Source organism: Apus apus, chromosome 2, assembly GCF_020740795.1.
Source record: "Apus apus isolate bApuApu2 chromosome 2, bApuApu2.pri.cur, whole genome shotgun sequence".
Taxonomy (NCBI): Eukaryota; Metazoa; Chordata; class Aves; order Apodiformes; family Apodidae; genus Apus; species Apus apus.
The window spans coordinates 134,747,684-134,765,697 of record NC_067283.1 but is presented as its reverse complement, the minus strand read 5'-3'; the positions used below and the strand labels follow the sequence as shown (position 1 = coordinate 134,765,697).

The window sequence follows — 18,014 nt, the reverse complement described above, 5'->3', positions numbered from 1 at the left end:
GAATTGTTTTCCATTCAACTTCACAGATACATAATGAATTAATTAGCTACTCTTTCTTCACTATTTTTTATATAAGCAAAAAATTTTTATAAGTCACTTTCATAGGTGCTGTCATATTCCAATATTCTTCCAGAGTACCCAGAAATTGCCGTGCAATTGCTTGGCTTTACACACAAAAAGATACTATACCATTCTGTTCTTAACAAAGGTAGCTAATTTGTAGCTCCCTGTCTTTATACAGCTCCAATGCACCCCCCAGCCCCACTGCACGGTGTGACCAGCACCTCCACTGACTTGAGTTTGTGAAGGTTTCTGAATCTTTGTATATATGAAGAGAAGTAAACAGAGCTTACCCAAGTGCTGGGTGACAACTTATCCAATCCCACCAAGCTGGTACTGCTGTCCCCTTTAGCTCTTTTGAGAAATCATGTATTTTGTGAGCATCAGCTACACAGCTACTTGTGCATGCACTTTGTAGAATTAGAAAACTCAGCCAACCCTGGACTTACCCAGCAATATGGTAACATTCAACAGCAAGTAAGTTGCACTGCTCTCTCTACTCTTCTCTGTAGTCCAAATTCCTATTCCAGAACATCACATCTAATATTATCAGGAGAAATTGCTCAAATAGCACAACTTCAATACTGCACAATCATCTCCAGCAGTACAGCTTTATTTAAACAACCCTCTTATTCCCCTGAAGCATAAGCTGAATTTGCTGTCAAATTATCCAGAACAGCTTTCTTAATTCCCAGAAGTGACTGCAACTGACAGAAAAAGCATTTTTACACTCTCAAAATGTTTCATTTTCTCTCTCCATGTAGTTTTCACAGTTGTAATGAAAAGGATGGCCATATCTCCTGTATTACACTGCCTTAGTTCCTTCAGCAAGTATTCGGAAGCGAAGGCTTTAGTTAACTCCCTCACCCTTCCTATAGAACCTGAGGTAATTTAAACATTAATGTTTCCTATGTTTAATATTAAAAAAAGAAAAAACAACATTTGCAATACAATGTTCTTCATGTTTACTGGCACCAAAGCTTGCACACATCAGTCAGCTTTTCCCTCCCCTCTGTCAGTAGTCACAGGTGCCACGTACAGAACTAGAGCCTGCAGGTTAGCTACTGCCGCTGTACACTGAACCCACACAGCTTTTCTGAGGCACTGGGGAGGTGGGTGAAGTGTCTAGTCAATTTTCGGTTCTAAAATCTTAGCATTTTAAATGTATCTCCATCTACCTACAGAACAGGTACCACAGGCACTCGTCTATTACAAAGCAATTTTCTGCCTTTTTAAGTCCCTGCACGTAAGTCTGGCTGGCACTTCATTTGTCCGTGCCTTAATTCTCATAGGCATCTCCTGTCACAACCCATCAAGTACTCTCTGCTATCTAATTGGACTATCCATAATACTGATGAGCTATGATGTATCTGATCACTATGACCTGTAACAAAATCAGTAATTCAATAGCATAGGTAAGTATATGCAGCTTCTTTAAAATGTAATTAATATTTCACAAAAAAACCCCAGAAAATTAAATGGAAAAGATCCTCAAAAACAGCAGAAAATGCAATAATCAAGAACAGCAATAACTGTTATTATGAATATTTAAAAGCTACTTAAGTGACACAACAAGTGCAACAGATTTTCACATTTTTACAAACCAGATCTAAGTAATTCAGAGACCGTTGATTCATTACTTTTTTTTAGTGTTTTAGGGGCAGAAACTTAAGATAATTGTTATAAAAACACTGCTGTAAACATTTCCAACCTGATGCTCTCCAAGAAACATACAAGTAGTTACTGAAAAAAATAACCTAACAAATGCTGAAGTGCAAAGTGCTTACAAATATTTACTTTGCATTAGAATCAAATGTTGCTTACATATGCACAGAAAAATTAGAAAGACAGCCATAAATTCACTATTACTTTTCAGACTAATGATATTCAAGAACCATTACATATGAAAACAAATAGACAAAAAAAGCACACTTTCCAGTTTACTTCTGTGTTACCTAATAATATTGGAGCAATCTAATTCTTTCACTTTCTTTAAACTAGATGCTTCTTGGCTTTGTTTTTTTCCCCTATTTGATTTCATGCTTAACATAGCAACAGGATAAAAAAAAAAGCTTCATTTTTAAAATACATCATACTGACAGCAAAGCCTAGATCCATGTGTATAAAACAAATTGTATTACAATTATCTTAAACTAGATACATTTCAAAATCATCAGTGTTGCTTAAAATAGACTAATGTTTGGTTTAAAGCCCACAGAACCCATAAGAATGTCAGGCAAGAGTAATTATGCCCATAATGTAAATAACACCCTTAGATTTATCCAAACAACTCTGAAAATATTTTTTCATCATTTACATCCACCATAACACCAAGTTTGATGACATGCATGCTCTGTAGCATTTTAAAAAAATCATCCTTTTATCAATACATTTTACTATAAAAATGCTAAATTCAATTAGAAATTATGCTGCAAATTTACAAGAATCACTTTGAATTTAGCAAGTAAAGTTCTGCATAAGAAACTCAACCCATATAGGTTAATAAAGGGATGAAAGAATAAACCCACTATTTTCAACATGGATCCTGCCACCACAAAAAAGTTTACAAAAGGTTCTGTATAAACAATTTCAGAGGCAACCTAAGTCAACGAAGCATTCCTTATTAAAGAAGACATACACCAGAATGCTGCTTTTAGTTTTTGTGTGTCTCAGTGAGCTAAAGTAAAATTATATGTGCAGTGTGTGGAAAAGATACTTCAACATTTGGTATATTTTATATCAAGCCCCTCTTTTAAAAATTACACTGGATAGGAGAAATGTAATGCAATACCAGCTTAACAAGAGTTTTGCACTTACCAGAATTATGGCAGTAGTCCATATACTGTGGAATTTGGATTGTAAAGGCTACCAAATCTGGAGCTAAGAGAGATTCTGGCTTTCTACTCTCATTGAGCCATTTGCTGCTGTGTAAGTCTCTGGTGTCAGAAGGGCCTTGAATTAAAGGAATCAGCTTTTCTTTTCCACCACCACCTAAGATAAAGGTAAGACTCCTTAGAGCTTTTACTGTAGTAAGATAAATTTCCAACACATAAACATTCACTAGTCCAAAGAGAACAGCTATTAACATTCTAAGTACAGAATTAAAAGAGGAAATAGAAAGCACAATCTCATTTAAGCTATTAAACCACTTCCTTAATGTTATCTTGTAAATGTCTTTACATCCAGAAGGATTTCATATAAAGAATTATCTTTAAAATAGTACTTTACATCTTTAAAAATCACCATGAACTTAATTTAGGGTTAAATATATTACATTTTTATGTTCTTGACATTAGCTGCCTTTACATTGATTGGAAAAGTTCCTGCGTGCTCTTCAATAAAAATGCTATTAAAGAAATTTAAAAAATATTTAAGACAGAGCCCTTAAAAACTTCATAACCAAAATACATACTTGTGGCATTAACGGAAAATGAGACATTAAACAATAAACAGAATATACTGAAATTATGCTACAAATAAAGCAAAATGCCAATATTCTGTGTAATATGAAAATGCAGCGTTATTCCAGTTTCTTCAGTGCTTTTAGATTAATATTTGTCTCAGCTAAAAAAAAGTGACCTGTTTATTTTTTTTTATTCAGAGTAAAAACTGACTATAGTGGGGCCAAAACGGATCACACTTAACAATAACAATAAAAAAACCCAAAACAGAATACAAAAAAAACCTCTCTGATTCATAGGAACAATGAGTAAATTCTTGTTTCAGTAACTCTCCTTGTAAAAAGCAAGGCCAATTCTCCTATACAGGCAATAAAGTTTTACATGGTCCAGCTGCACATACCTGGGGCTTTGGCACAAATTTTTATTGATCCCACGGTCCCAGAGGCACATTTGACCAATGATGTGCTGCAGTACTTCAATTCAACATTCTGGATTGAGCCCTCAAGAGTTGGCAGGGGATTCTTAGATTTCACACCTAATAAAAGAAAACTGCAAATGTACTAGCCTGTTGAATTTAAATATTTTTATATTCCTTCACCAAGGCATTTAAACTTAATTATACTTTAATTATCTACCTTAGATGTTCTTACGGCATTTTTGTTGTGATTCACAGTTTTTAAATGTAAGTGAGAGAACACTGTATATGGGCATTTTAATGCTGGCAGTTATGCACAAAATATATACAGAAACAGAGGAAAACACACAAGGCCACTTGGAAACTGGAATAATAAATATGTATACATACACATACATACATTTTTGTTTTCACTTTGTATGTGTCACCTCAGCTATTCTCTTTCATGTTTTTATTACGACCCTTTCATTTCAGGATCTTAAAATGACTAAGTGTTTTCAGCTCACATTTGGACAACAGCATTTTACTCAGTAGCAACGTAAAGCACTAAACCCACACAGCTGAACGGCACATAAAGCCAACAACACGCTTGCCATTTTTCAACGGAAACTGGAGTTCAAACCTTGCCTTAGGTCACAACTGGAAATAAGTTTTGGTGGTCTTTCCTCAGCCCCCACTTGCACACACCAGACAACTACTACACTGGTTGGAAGAATTTGGTGCTGTTGGCAGTCACTTCTGAAGAGCTGCCTAGAACGGCAGCGGCAGCAGCCGTGGGGGATCTTGCAAGTCAGGACTGAGATATGTTGGCAGAGCTCGAGGGCAGCTCCAAAACAGCCCCAAAGCATGGGTGGACAAAGCCGGCCCTCCTATTCTCTACATCACTGTCTATCAGAAAGAAAGACATAAATTTACTTGCAAATTAGAAAGAAATATTTTCAACACCTGCAAGAAAGGAAGAACTAACAGAATTGACCAATATTTTTTTTTTCCCCTCATGCAATGGAGGGAATTGGAATTTGTCAGTTAAAATTGGCAAGCAGCTTGTTAATTATGCAAACATTAATATAATTATAGAACTGTTTCCTTGCACATGGAACATTTTGCTCTAAAATACATAATTTATGCAAGGCAAGTATTACATAAGATCAGGTTTAAAAAAAAAACAAAGCCTTTTGATATCTATTTTAAGATATTTAAACACATCAAAAACACTGAACATGTTCTCTACAGAATAAACTCCTCAGTTTTTTGCACAATCTAAAAGATTTAAACCAAGAAACACATCGATTAGTAAGGAAAAAAAAAATTATAGAGAACAAGATTTTGGATTATACCTGGTAATTGTGCTTAGTTCACTGTGCCTATTCCAGTTCCTAAGCACTGACGTGTATGTGACAGTGCATATAAAAAAAATTGGCAAGCAGACTTCTTGACATATTTGTTCTGGTAAGACACTAAAATAATGTTTGAATAAATATTACTTCTAAGGTATGAAGAGAGAAGCAGCATACCAAAGGACATACGGCATTTAGTAAACCAGAGTGCCATGTGCAAGTAGGTTCCAAATTCTATGCATACTTTCTGATAAAAATTTAACTTGTCTTTTGTGTTCAGGATATGCCCAGCGTTTTCCTAATTTGTAATTCAGCTGGACTTCAGGCTCAAAGAATGCTCACTGCAACCCATATGTGTGCCTGCTGCTACAACATCCCAACAGTTCTCAGTCTGAAAGGTTAGCTACCAATTTTAGTCTCGTGAATACACCTCATTCCCAGTCTTGACCAGGGCAAGCCTCTTTTAAAGCTGAAAATCCTGTTTTATCTAAGGTGTGCTATCAGACACAATGTGTGAATTTGTCAAAAGCAGAGAGGGTACCTCTAAGCATTTCCTAGTCTTGGCTCTGCCTGCTCACACTTCCTATAAAATTGTGCAAATAGAGGCCATTGTCTTGGGGAGGAAGGGGGGAGGAGGGGAGTAGAAAAGTATGTTTTTCCCTGTCTTCTGTCTATTCCAAAACTATAAAATATTGTTGGTAACAGCCAAGATTACAGTCAAAGCAAAACAAATTTGACCCACATCTTTCAAGTCTTCTCAATACTGGTAGCTTCTTGCTGTTTCTGTCTTTCAGTAACTCTTTAATGCTCAAAAATACAATGTGTGGTGTACAATATATTTCTCTCACTTCACTATGGAAGATTAAGTACTTCTAAAACGAAGTATTTTCCATCATAGAGTCCACTCTATGTCCAGATGCGTTATCCTAGACAACCAGTCTGCATTAAGACTAAAACTTTCCATGTAGCTTGAATTTTGTTTTAGTACCATATTGGAATAGAAGGAACCAAGTTTCACGTGATCATACTCCCTGTTGGTTTCTCCTCACTCCTATTCTCTCACCAAGTAACTTCTGGACTTGCTGAATCCCAGCAAGGTATGGTAGTGTTATCAAAGACACTTCTTCCCTACAAACTTCTTTAAAATGTGGGTATTTGTAAGAAGTAACTGATAGAAGTAATATGCTATTTCTTTATGGAACACTTCCTCAGTTTTCAACTATTTGGAAAATAGAAGAGTGTTCTAAAAATACAGCATTATCATGCCCCTACTCTTCTACACTGCTGACACCAAATGGCAATATCATCCTGCTCTCACAGTTCCAACACCTGGTAACCACTGCACACCACAGAAATCAAGGAGAACTTGCAAGAATAATTATGTTTGGATTTCACAGCTCTGAAGACACTCAAACTAATTTATTAAATATTAAAAGCCTATATAGAGCCTATTGGAAAGAATAAGGAACTTGGGATGTCCACCTAGACTTGCACAACAAAGACAAAAATCCCCTGCTCCTAGGGTGATTCTCCTTGCCCCGTTACAAGGCTCTTTTTTCAAAGCACAGACGTTTTAGAGACTTCTGGTGAACCACTTATAATTACTAGGTTTAGGATAGAGAAACAGACCATTTTCTTCCATCTCTGAAAATTTTTGGAAATTATGAACTATCCCTCATAAACTTGTCAAACTGGCAAGCTGCTCTACACAGAAGAAAGAAGCCTTGTTTCCTATGTATGCCACAGATTATCCATAGTTCACATTCCTGTAACTTCAGTTCTTCCTAAATATTCCCTTATTATCTCTTCCATCATGATAATATCATTACAAAATCAAATTCTCAACAGTTGGAGACACAACTAATATATTCCTTAAATACCTATTTCAGCAAGGAAATGTTTAAGTCAGTGAAGACTGGAGCTACCTTCCCTTCAATTGAAGACCTGTTCAGAAAGTTACCTAATTAGTGATTTTTAACAATGGCATATGCATCTTTTATCAATCTGTTTGTAATAAGGTGAATTTGTAATGAGACAAGATCTAAACTGATCAACAGAAGAGATGGGAAACCAGCAGAAGTAGGCTACTGACTCTGAGTTCAAAAGTCAGTACTGTGTGCCACTAGATCCCTGAAAAACAATAAACAACTCTTGAAAAAGAACTTAAGAGAGTAATGCAAATTATGAAATAGGAAATGAATAAGGCATGACTAAAACATCTAGAAGCAGCTCCACTTCTCCCCACATTATGGCCTCAGAAGGAAAAATTTCAATATTTAAAGCATTAAGTACCAATAAACTACGGTTTGGCATCATGATATAGTAGAAGACTGTCACATACATGTCTAAATTATTTCAAACTCAGAAAAAGGATCAATCCATTAATAAAAGCAAGGAAACTAAATGAAATAACATTTAGCCTAACTCTTCCTAGAATCCAGAAAAGAAGCCTAATTAATTTCACAAGAACATATATCTAGGTTTTACATTACTAACACACAAAGGCTAGTAAATGAAGCAAAGCATAAAAGGAACCTCATTTCTTTCATGAAAGCCACTAATTCATGTTCAGTCCCTGCTTAAGCAGCACACTCAGTGACAACTTCTGGAAGTTTGTACTGAACTTGGTGAGAGAGCTAGCACTTTTGAGAAACTTCAAGTTAAAACCAAACTTAATTGCTTAGCTCTTGCAGTATGAACATAATAGAAGCCACAAAGACTACATCTAGTTGGCATCAGTCCTACTTCTCATGTTCAAAGCGTTGGAGAGCATGAGCTTTCATATTCCTCATTGCAGTAAAACAGAAGCAGCATAGGAACTTCAGCTTGGTTCCTTCCATTCAAATATGGTACTAAAACACATAAGACTTCTACCCCTCTAAAATAAACTAATTTTTATATATGTGAGGATAAATTCAATAGCTCATGCAAAATGTCAACACATATAGAGTATATTAAAACAATTCTTCTCATGAATATGTGCTATTATGACCACAGAAAATCTGAACTGCATTTTCTATCCTGAGTTTCTATTAAATCTAGTTGAAATTCAATCCAGTATCAGTTCAAATGTCTTATCTTCAATACACCAAACATACATTGCAATATATCTTGGGGTCTGGAATATAGCCTGCATCTTAGAACTCTTTTTTAGTAAAAAAGTGTGTAGCAACTAGAGAAAAAGAACACCTATGGATTTCTAAGACAGCAAAATGTAGAAAGAAACAACAAAGTCTTAGATGAGCCAGACTTCATCTCAGATCTCACCATCTTCCGTTTCAACTGCGGAACTCATTTTTCTAAGACACATCTATTTAAATAAACTAATTGGCAACTATGAATCTGATTAAGCCTCATTTCCTGTGAGTCTCTATTATTTTGTCCTGAACAAGCCTCAATGATCAGAGCAGATGCAAGCCTTAAAGTGTTATGTAACATGTCAGCAATGCAAGAGACAAGAAACGCCAGATCTTTCTTGGACCTACACATGATTGTGAGCTTCCTTGTAACACACATCACAACTGGTCACCTGCTTGCTGTCAGACAGACTACCTAATGTTTGAAATCTCTCATAAGGTCAATTTGAGATAATTACATACAAGAAATAACAATTAGGGACCAGTAAAAAAGTCAACATGTGAGGATCCATCATAGAGGATGGACAGAGTAATTCTTCAAGAAGAAACCACAAAGGTTTATAAAAATTCAAAAGAAGAAAGGCAGATGTGCTCAGTAACAGAATGATAAATTTAAGGTGCAAACATTGACAGTTTGATTTCCTGAGTTGCTGAGGATAGTGAGGGAAGCAAGAGAACATCAACATCTTTCAGTCTGGAAATGAGGAAAGACAGCGATTGTGTGATTAAAATATGGACAAGAGAGGCTGCTACTGAGGATCCTGACTGTAAAGGAGTGGGAAATGGCAGGAAGACAGTAATTCAGACTGGTAAGTAAAACATGCTAGAGATTACATGGAAATAGATTAAAATACAGTATGTTAGTATTGCTTTGAACAGTCTCCCATGACTCTCCTTCTCAGATAGTAAGTATATGCTGCTTTAAAGATCAGAAAGATCTGAGACTAACCCTTGCCAGGTAGTTTTCCACACAAACAGATAACAACATTCCACTTGCTTTAAAATGTGATTTGTTTCTAAATGAATTTCATTCTTACTCAGAGTCTTCTATATGGCACTCCATTTCATTATGATATCACTGTCCTCCTCCTAGCAATTTAAATATATGTTGTTTAGGATATAAACCTAAACCCAAAATTTTCAAAGTTAAAACAAAAATGTTTATATTTTCTTTTAAATACTTTATGCAACTACTGAGGACTTTAAGAGAAACAGTGCATTTAGTGTCTGAAATGGCAGGTTTTTACACCAGGAGGATATTAACCTTTAATCCTTGAAATCATTAAAGAAATGTTTGTAGAAATATTTTTAGCCTCTTTATCTGGTCAAAGTACTGGAAGTTAAGTCCTGTCTGTACAAACCAATCATTTCACCAGCAGTTTTATATTTCTTTAAAGCCTCATATAAAAAGCACCTGCTTAAAGTGAGTAATGGAGTTTTATATTCATTGCACTTAGGAACAGCGTATGTAACCTATTCCGTTTTCCTCCCTTGTGGAATATATTTCAGCTTATATTGCACAGCACATTACCGATGTGTATAAAGACTCTCAGATCAGCAATTTGGCCTGCAGACAGCAACCTGCATGAGTATACTTTTTTCCCCCCTCCCTAAATACAGTATCCACTTGATTCAGCAACTCAAATTAAAACCATCCTTTAAAGATGATGATCTCACCTTCACAGTGAATACATGAAGCTCATATATGCTAACACCATAATGGCAGGCTACAATCTTCAGCACATACCCTGCACAAGCAACAAGCAACACATATGCTGTCAGCATTACAAAAAAAAAAAAATAAACATCTTATATATAATTTTGTCTGGCCAAAGAACAGAAATCTCCATTAGTGTGATTAATTTCTGAGAGGCTGAAACTCATACTATTAAGATACAAAAAAAAAAAAAGGTATGTACTTTAGAAAATCCAAATGTAAGGAAAGTTCTGTAACATAACACATATTAAGGATGCAACTTCATGTTGGAATTAGTATTTTGTCAAAAAAAAGCATTTCCATGCTATAGGTTATTCAAGCACATGCTTGTGATACATGTCTATAGCTGAGAAATCTAAGGAAGTCTTCAACTTAGCCTCAGTGTAAGGTTTCCCTGAAGTTTTATTTAGTACTGTTTTTTGATAAAAGTATAAATTTGCAATAGTCTAAGAATCATAGAATCACCAAGGCTGGAAAAGACCTTTGAGACCACCAAGTCCAGCCTATGACCTAACACCACCACATCGGCTAGACCATGGCACTGAGTGCCAAATCCAGCCTTTCCTTGAACACATCCAGGGATGGTGCCTACACCACTTCCCTGGGCAGTCCATTCCAATATCTAAGAACAGTGTTCTCCAATTATGAAAACATTCATATTGGATTCAAGTCTGTAATACAGGCATGACCATGTAATAAAAAGGACAACCTATTTTAGTAAGCTGCTGTTTTTCATTTTTAAAACAAAAGTGAAATTTGGCAGGACAATTAACAATTTTTGTAAACACTTCTGTATTTACACACAGAAAACACACTGACTTGAATGTATTTTCAAGTGTGCTTATCAGATTGATTTATCTTCTACAAACCGAATCCTATCTTCAGAAAACTACTAAAAAAACTACTTCAGATGCTACCTTAAAGTAGCAGTTTTTGCATCTTCTTCCATCCACATGTCTCTATGTTGATAAGTGTTAAATAACATGGAAAATAAATTTGCCAGAACAACTTAAACTAAGCATAGAATTACCTGTCAATATTATTGCATATAAGTACTTACTCACCGAACTAAACAGGAGAAAGGTCTATATTACATTAGCTTGATTAGTACCTCATGGAATGCTGCAGTTTTGTGGTCATAGCAAGTTTACAGAGCCCATGAGAAGTGGAAGGAACAGGTATTCTATGCTCACACATCTGAAGAATATCTGTGATTTGAGAAGTTCATGTTTTCTAACTTACTGCAATTAGGATAGCACAACAGTAAAGTTGTTGGATACAAATTTTAACTCTGATATGCTTAGTGCAATAAAACTTGATACATCTATCAAATATTTAAATATCTGAGGAAGTAGAGGACTTCAAAGTAAAATGAAATTCTGATAAATCTTCACAGTACCTTAGAACATTTTTCCAAAGGAAAATTTGAAAAGAAAAATCAACATTTTAATATAAAGGAAGTTAACATTTTAATATAAAGGAACATTACTATGAACTTATTTTTCTTACAGTAGTGTTGCTTATTTTGCCAATTGGACATCCTTACCATAACTTCAAACATGTACTGAATATCCTTATAGGTACTATAGCTGGGCTTAGTTTATAAAAAGGAGGCCTATATGAATGCCAGTTGTATGCTTTTCAACAGAAGGATGTAAACTTATTTAGCAATCTGTTTTTCTCTTTCATCTTATCTCTAGTTTCTGTGTAGATTTATAATGCTCATTGTTTCCAATTTTAACAAATCACCTAATGGCAGAAAGGAAAATATGTTAACCTTGGAATTATTTGCAGTTGTAGAAATCCCTTTTGTCTGGCTCATGCAAGGCCTGCAATCTGTTTTAAACACAGATTGTCTGTCTTTTGTCTGACAGCCACCAAGCTGCACAAATTACTTTCTGCCTGTTCACCTGTTTGCAGCTGTGTCTGTAAGCTAAGGATTCTGTAGTTTGATTTGAGCAACCACTCCAGGATTGATGACATGTGCTGCTGATAAACTGAGCAATTTGAAGAAATTACTGGCTAAACTTATTGAAAGACATCTGTGCATGAGCTGAGAACTAGAAGCCTTCAATTGTGTGTTTGCAACCTGCAGTGGCGGCAATCTGTTTGAAGTGATATCCTTCGGTAAGAGAGCTGGCCCTAACACAAAATAACTAAACCATCCTTGCAACGTATTTCCTCACACACCAATAGAACTCTGCTCTTTTGGTCTTAAATATACTTCCTAAATAGAGGATATAATGACAATTAAGACTTCCTATACTCATCTAGCAGAACTTGTTTTGAAGCGTTTCCATTTTTTTCACATAGATCTGGCATTTTGTACCATTTCCCAGCCTTCTCTGCTAGACAGACTAGTTCTCAGCAGTTAATGGTGGTACGAGCATCTCACAGGCACACTATTTTACGTCTGCCAAGAAGACATGCCTTTGCTGTATTAGGGAGGTACAGCTCAACCCTTCCACTTGCAGTATGTCATTGCCTCTTCAGCTAACTAATATTAACACCTGCCATTTCTGCTCTAAAATTTAGTAATCAAGAAACTGTATTTCAAACACATGTGAACCTTGTTAATGTTTGAGCATCTGGGAGGTAGTTGCAGATGTTAATTTTAAGCTCAGGAAGCCCAAAACTGCTATCTCAGGGTAAGCATGCACATGTACATGTGTGTATGTATGAAATTCTTTTGGTTTATAAAAGATCCACAAGATTGGGGAGTGACTTTTAAGCTGTACATTGTACTTAGCAAAATAAAATCCTATGTCCTTTAGGATACATTCTTTAGTGATACACTTCAATGTTACTCCCATTTCCTGTGTTCTTACATGTTTAGCACAAATGTCTTTCAAGTATACATCGTGAAAAAGCAAGCCAAAGTACAATTCTACATATCTTCAAATGTTTCAGTAGCCCAGAATAAACAAGAAATAAAAACAGCACTAAAGTTGCTTGATACAGTAACAAGAAAAAAGTTATTAAAGGGAAAGTGTGTTAAGCCTAAAAATGTAACTGTTTAAGGAATTTCCAAAGGGTGTAGTCAGAAGCACAAACTCCGCTTTCACATCTGCACATTAACCTCCACCCCCCCAGCTTTCCTTTCACGCATTTAAAAAGGATTAAGTACACAGTACTTAAGTATAGGCAGTGAACCATCAAAACAAAGTATTAATTTCTTCTCATTGTCTTTGCAACTAGCTCATACTAAAAGTCAAGGTACTGTCTGAAATGATCAAACAATCAAGACATATCAGCATTATCTGATAGTTTTAGCAAACGAAACTAGTTCTTCCCTTTTAATTTCTTATTTGAAGGCAAATATTACCTTTAAAAGTATCTTCACAAACAAGGTCTACTAACAATTATAACAATTTTCAAAATATGTATTACTTTTGATGAAAAATTATCACTGTGCTTAAACACCTTTGAAAATGGGAAAGCAAGACTTTCAAGTTAAGTAGCTATATAAACTGGGCTTTCACATTCCAGAACCCATAAACCGGATTCAACACAGAGCTGAACTGACCTCCTGGAAAACAGGATATATAGTATAGTGTAGATGCATATAATAAATCAAGTCCCGATTACGTGCAGCTAATAACTATACATCACTAATAATAAAATCCTTAAGATAATATGCTATAGCGGATATCTAAGTAAACAGAGTACATTTTTATGTTTACCTTCTATGCATATTGTGAGTTCAAGCATTTTTTATGTCAGCTTCTATTTTAAAAGAGCTAAGTCGTGAGAACATTCTTATGTACCACTTCATAATTCTGACACCAAGTATGTATAAAAAGATTAGCCTTTATTTGGTATAAAATCAGTTGGCAGTTTTACATCTGTGCAATGCAACATAAATACCCCAGCTGGCATCTCAAGCTCACACACATATGGACTTCAAAACAGAAACTTCCTTATTTGCAGCACTGCCAGGGTAATTTTGTATACTCTGCATACTACAGCTATTTGTCAGGCCTCTGCAGGTGTGCACTGCACATAAACACACAGCTGTAGTCTAGCAAGCCAAGTGTTCCATCAAACACATAAAGGGAGACCTCAGCAGCTGGATTAGTCATCCCTGCAACAGGTCCAGGGAGAACAATATGGGTTAGTATTTTTGGAAAAGCATGGATGGTAAATTTATGATTATGCTGGCCTTACCAAATAACTGCTGGATTGTGTCATTTTTATGCAATGTCTACTTATTAAAGTTTTTGTTAGAATGGCTGGAACAGACTGAATATTTTTTAGTTTTTAATATAAACAATAAGGTAGTTTATGTATAAAATAGTTTATTAAGTGCAAAATGTTAAAAAGGTTTTCATGCTAGTGGTTGGTTTTTGACAGATGTTACAATTATTTGCATTGGCTTTAACAGACAAATCACTGGAATCAATTATAGTTAGTATATCATAAAGTCTCTTACTCGTTATACGTTATACTTTGTCACCTTTATTATAACTACATAGCATTTTTCTGTCTCTGTGGTTTTCACTCTACCTGCCTAGGTCACAGGTGAATTCCTAAAAACACTTGGTAAAAAGAAGTGCGGAATAAACATTTCACTGTAATTAAAATGCTTGCTTGTTCAAAGTGTGATTTTAATGTTTTGTTATGAAACAACAAAAATTTATCTCAGAACTGTTTGGAAGGCACCAGCATGCACAGAACTTCATGGTGGTCATACAGATGTTAAAAATATTTTAATCAACCAGAAAAAGCACTAAGCCTAATTTTATGTGAGTTTCCTTTAAGAAACTTCATGTGTCAAATTGAAGAATAAAATGAATCAATACAAAACTGAATAAAAATTTTAAAACTATTTGCTTCCTATTTATCCAGAATGTTCAGTGTACAGTATGCATTTTAGCATTTTAAAATTGCTTCAAAAAAGATGAGAAATTATAAACACTATCAGGGTAAATCCTAGATGTATTTAATCCATTAAACTTTGAGTTCAAATAATATGCAGGCACGCATGCTTGCTTCTCTTTGGCATTTATTTGGAATCACAAAAATTCACCAGCTCTTACCCATAGCTCTCTTCTGTGAAGATGACATATTTACACATTCATAATAGCTCTTTCTGATTTTATGTGCTGGGAGGAAGATGTCAACTCCACACACCAGGAGGGTGGACGTTCACCAGCACTAAGAACGTTACCACATTTTCCTCACGTACAGCAGTCCTTGACAGCACCTGGAAACACTGTGCACAGGAATCCATTCCCAGCTGCCCCTTCTTCATTAAGTTAATTGCATGACTTGAAGAAAGAAGAGAAGGGGCTTCCTAAAGGTCACTTTCTTAAACATGACCTAATGACATTTCAAGACAATGTTTCTGTCATCCAACAGGAATATCACTATTGGTGGCTCAGTAATGTATATAAAGGTTATGTTAACATTATGGTAATAATTAGAATTATTATAGGTAAACTTAACAATCACACTGTGAGTTCCTCGTGTGATATAAAGGTAGCTGTTCTTTTTAAGTCCAACAGTTTGCAGAAAATACTGAAAAGGCACATGTCGCACCAGAGACAGAGAGATGAACAATACTCAGCCACTCTCAAGTATGAGAGCCACCAAAATATGTCGTAACAGACACAAAAAGAAACACTTCAAGACAAAAAAGTATACTTAGAAAAGAGATAAAATGGAAATGGCAAAATTAATTATTCCTTTCATGTAAACAACTCTGTATTTCTGAATCAAAACTGAAAATCTATAATTTCAGGGATACGTATTTTGCACCCATCTTGGCCTACAAAATAAAACACACACAAAGCTTTAACCATTGAATTACTCTTTTCTGGCACAATGAAGGAGTCCAAATCAAAGGCACAAGAAGAAATGGAATACAGCTGATCAGATTGACAGTTTGAGGGCAAAGTTACCAAGATTTAATGGTGTAAATACCATTGATGAACAAACTGTAATTCAAAAGAAAAGAACAATTTTATTAAAATAACCTACCATCATATAAGAGTTGTAAGAAATCCATAGGCCCCACACTTCAGAAAAAATCTAAATCATCTCTCCTTAAAAACAGGTAAAGATGATCATGACATTATGAAGCAAAATAATATGATGTTCATTAAGTAAAACTGTACCTTCCCAAACTACTTGTTTTCTTGGCAAACCCTGAATTTTCAGGAAATCTTTTAAAAAGTGTTTCTGCAAATATTAAAAAAAAAATATTCAAAATACAATTAGCAGTCATAAGCATTAGTCAATACTATGAAGTGAACTATAAGAAAACAGAAAAGGGGAAAGACTGAGAAGGCATCAATTTTCCCTGGGGGTTACAGTGATACAACAGATTATACTGGATCTATTAGTCAGAAACTTCTGTTCTAATCCTGGTTTTGGCAGGTATTTCCTGCCTGACCTCAAGAAAAGCATTCAACTTTTGGGAAATTGATTTCTCTCTAGAGAAACAAAGGGTCTTGCAGGGGCATGTACTCATTAGATATGGGAGGATTCATGTGAATTAATGGAACATAAGGACCTACTATCCTAAGCAGACCAAATACCGAACTTGGCTTGACCTCATTGGTATGGATCTGAACCTGGCTTGAGCTCTCCGAGACAACCCTTTCCAATTAAAAAAGAAAAAATCTAGACATATTATGATGCAGTGTTCCCTTAGCCCATTCCCATATTCTGAAGAACAGCTTTCCATGGAATCATGCAATGGTTTGGGTTGGAAAGGACCTTAAAGATTTAGTTCCAGTACAATTAAATCAAACTGTAGACCCTCTTCTCTGTCTAGAGAGCTCAGGCATGTACTTTTAACAAAAGGTCCTTTCCAGGCAGAACAATAACCTATTCTGAACTGATAGGGAAACATGGTTCCTATTCTAGTGAAGAAGAATGTATATATACAGCTAGATGGCCGGGATAAGTGGTCATTTATTTTTTGCCTACACAAGTCAAACAATACTTGGAATTTCTTCACAATCAAGTCATCTACACTTTTCTCTTAATTTACAACTCAACCAAATTGTCTGCCTTAGCTGGCTGGCTTTCATGTCTCCAAAATTTTTATTCATTGATTGAGGCCTAACACATTCCTGCACATTGGTAGGCCAGCAGACTTCGCTAATTTAATGAAGTATATATTCCTCTTGCCTACTACAGGAAAACTACAAGCTATCGCTAAAACAAAAACAACAAATGGCTTGCAGTTGAGTTCATACTTTGATACGAAATATCACAGAAGAGAATCTATCAACAATCACTGGAAGAATGCAATGCTTTCCTAAATTAAAGTTTGAGTCTTCGCAGACACTTTTAAATTTTAGAGCACAGCATCACTAAATACTTAATGTTGTGTAAGATGCAAAAGAAAATATTCCCCCTGTGCAAGGGGTCTATCAACTGAAAAAGGGACAAAACCAAGGTGGTATATACAGAGGTACATTCCATTTATACAAATGGACACAAATGCAAAAGCAGTAAAAAAAACATACTGAAGTACAAAGAAACAGAGGGAAGAACTGCAAAACCTTCTGTAATTTTGGTTTTTATTCTAGTTAAATCTTATCCTGGTAAACATTACATTAAAAAGCCACCCAACATCTTAAAATGCTTGAGAAGTGCATATTGACTGTATCACCACAATATTTAAAAAACCTGATAAAACCTAAGTTGATAAAGAACTTCCTATATTGAAAACTACACTGTTGCCCAAACAGATGAAGCAACATTATCAAACTGTAACCAATTCCAGACCCCACTGGGCATCACACAGACCATTACTTCTCTCTCCATTCCTACTCCCACTTTTTTCCCATTTTTCTTAAAATACAAGCTATTTTATAGGGTGACTGTAATATGATACTATGATCATTGCTGATGGCAGTTAGAAACAGACCCTTCTAATCCAGCTGCTCTCCACTTCAACAAATGCCATTTAAAAGCTACTTCATATAAACA

The 18,014-nt window shown here is 35.4% G+C and overlaps 2 protein-coding genes across 5 annotated transcripts in view; one reads left to right on the top strand and one right to left on the bottom strand.

Moving 5' to 3' along the window:
* The window catches only part of RIDA (reactive intermediate imine deaminase A homolog), a 959,578-nt gene that overhangs the window by 407,055 nt on the left and 534,509 nt on the right, over positions 1 to 18,014 (top strand). The window lies entirely within an intron of this gene.
* The window catches only part of VPS13B (vacuolar protein sorting 13 homolog B), a 442,966-nt gene that overhangs the window by 299,515 nt on the left and 125,437 nt on the right, over positions 1 to 18,014 (bottom strand). For 3 of the 4 annotated variants that reach the window (XM_051610148.1, XM_051610150.1, XM_051610149.1), the window contains exons 18-19: positions 3,862 to 3,996; positions 2,878 to 3,051 (exon numbers count right to left, since the gene is read on the bottom strand). The exons of the other annotated variant lie outside the window; for it this stretch is intronic. In XM_051610148.1, coding sequence (XP_051466108.1) covers positions 2,878 to 3,051; positions 3,862 to 3,996 — 309 coding nt within the window. The remainder of the gene's footprint in view (positions 1 to 2,877; positions 3,052 to 3,861; positions 3,997 to 18,014) is intronic. 4 annotated transcript variants of the gene reach the window in all.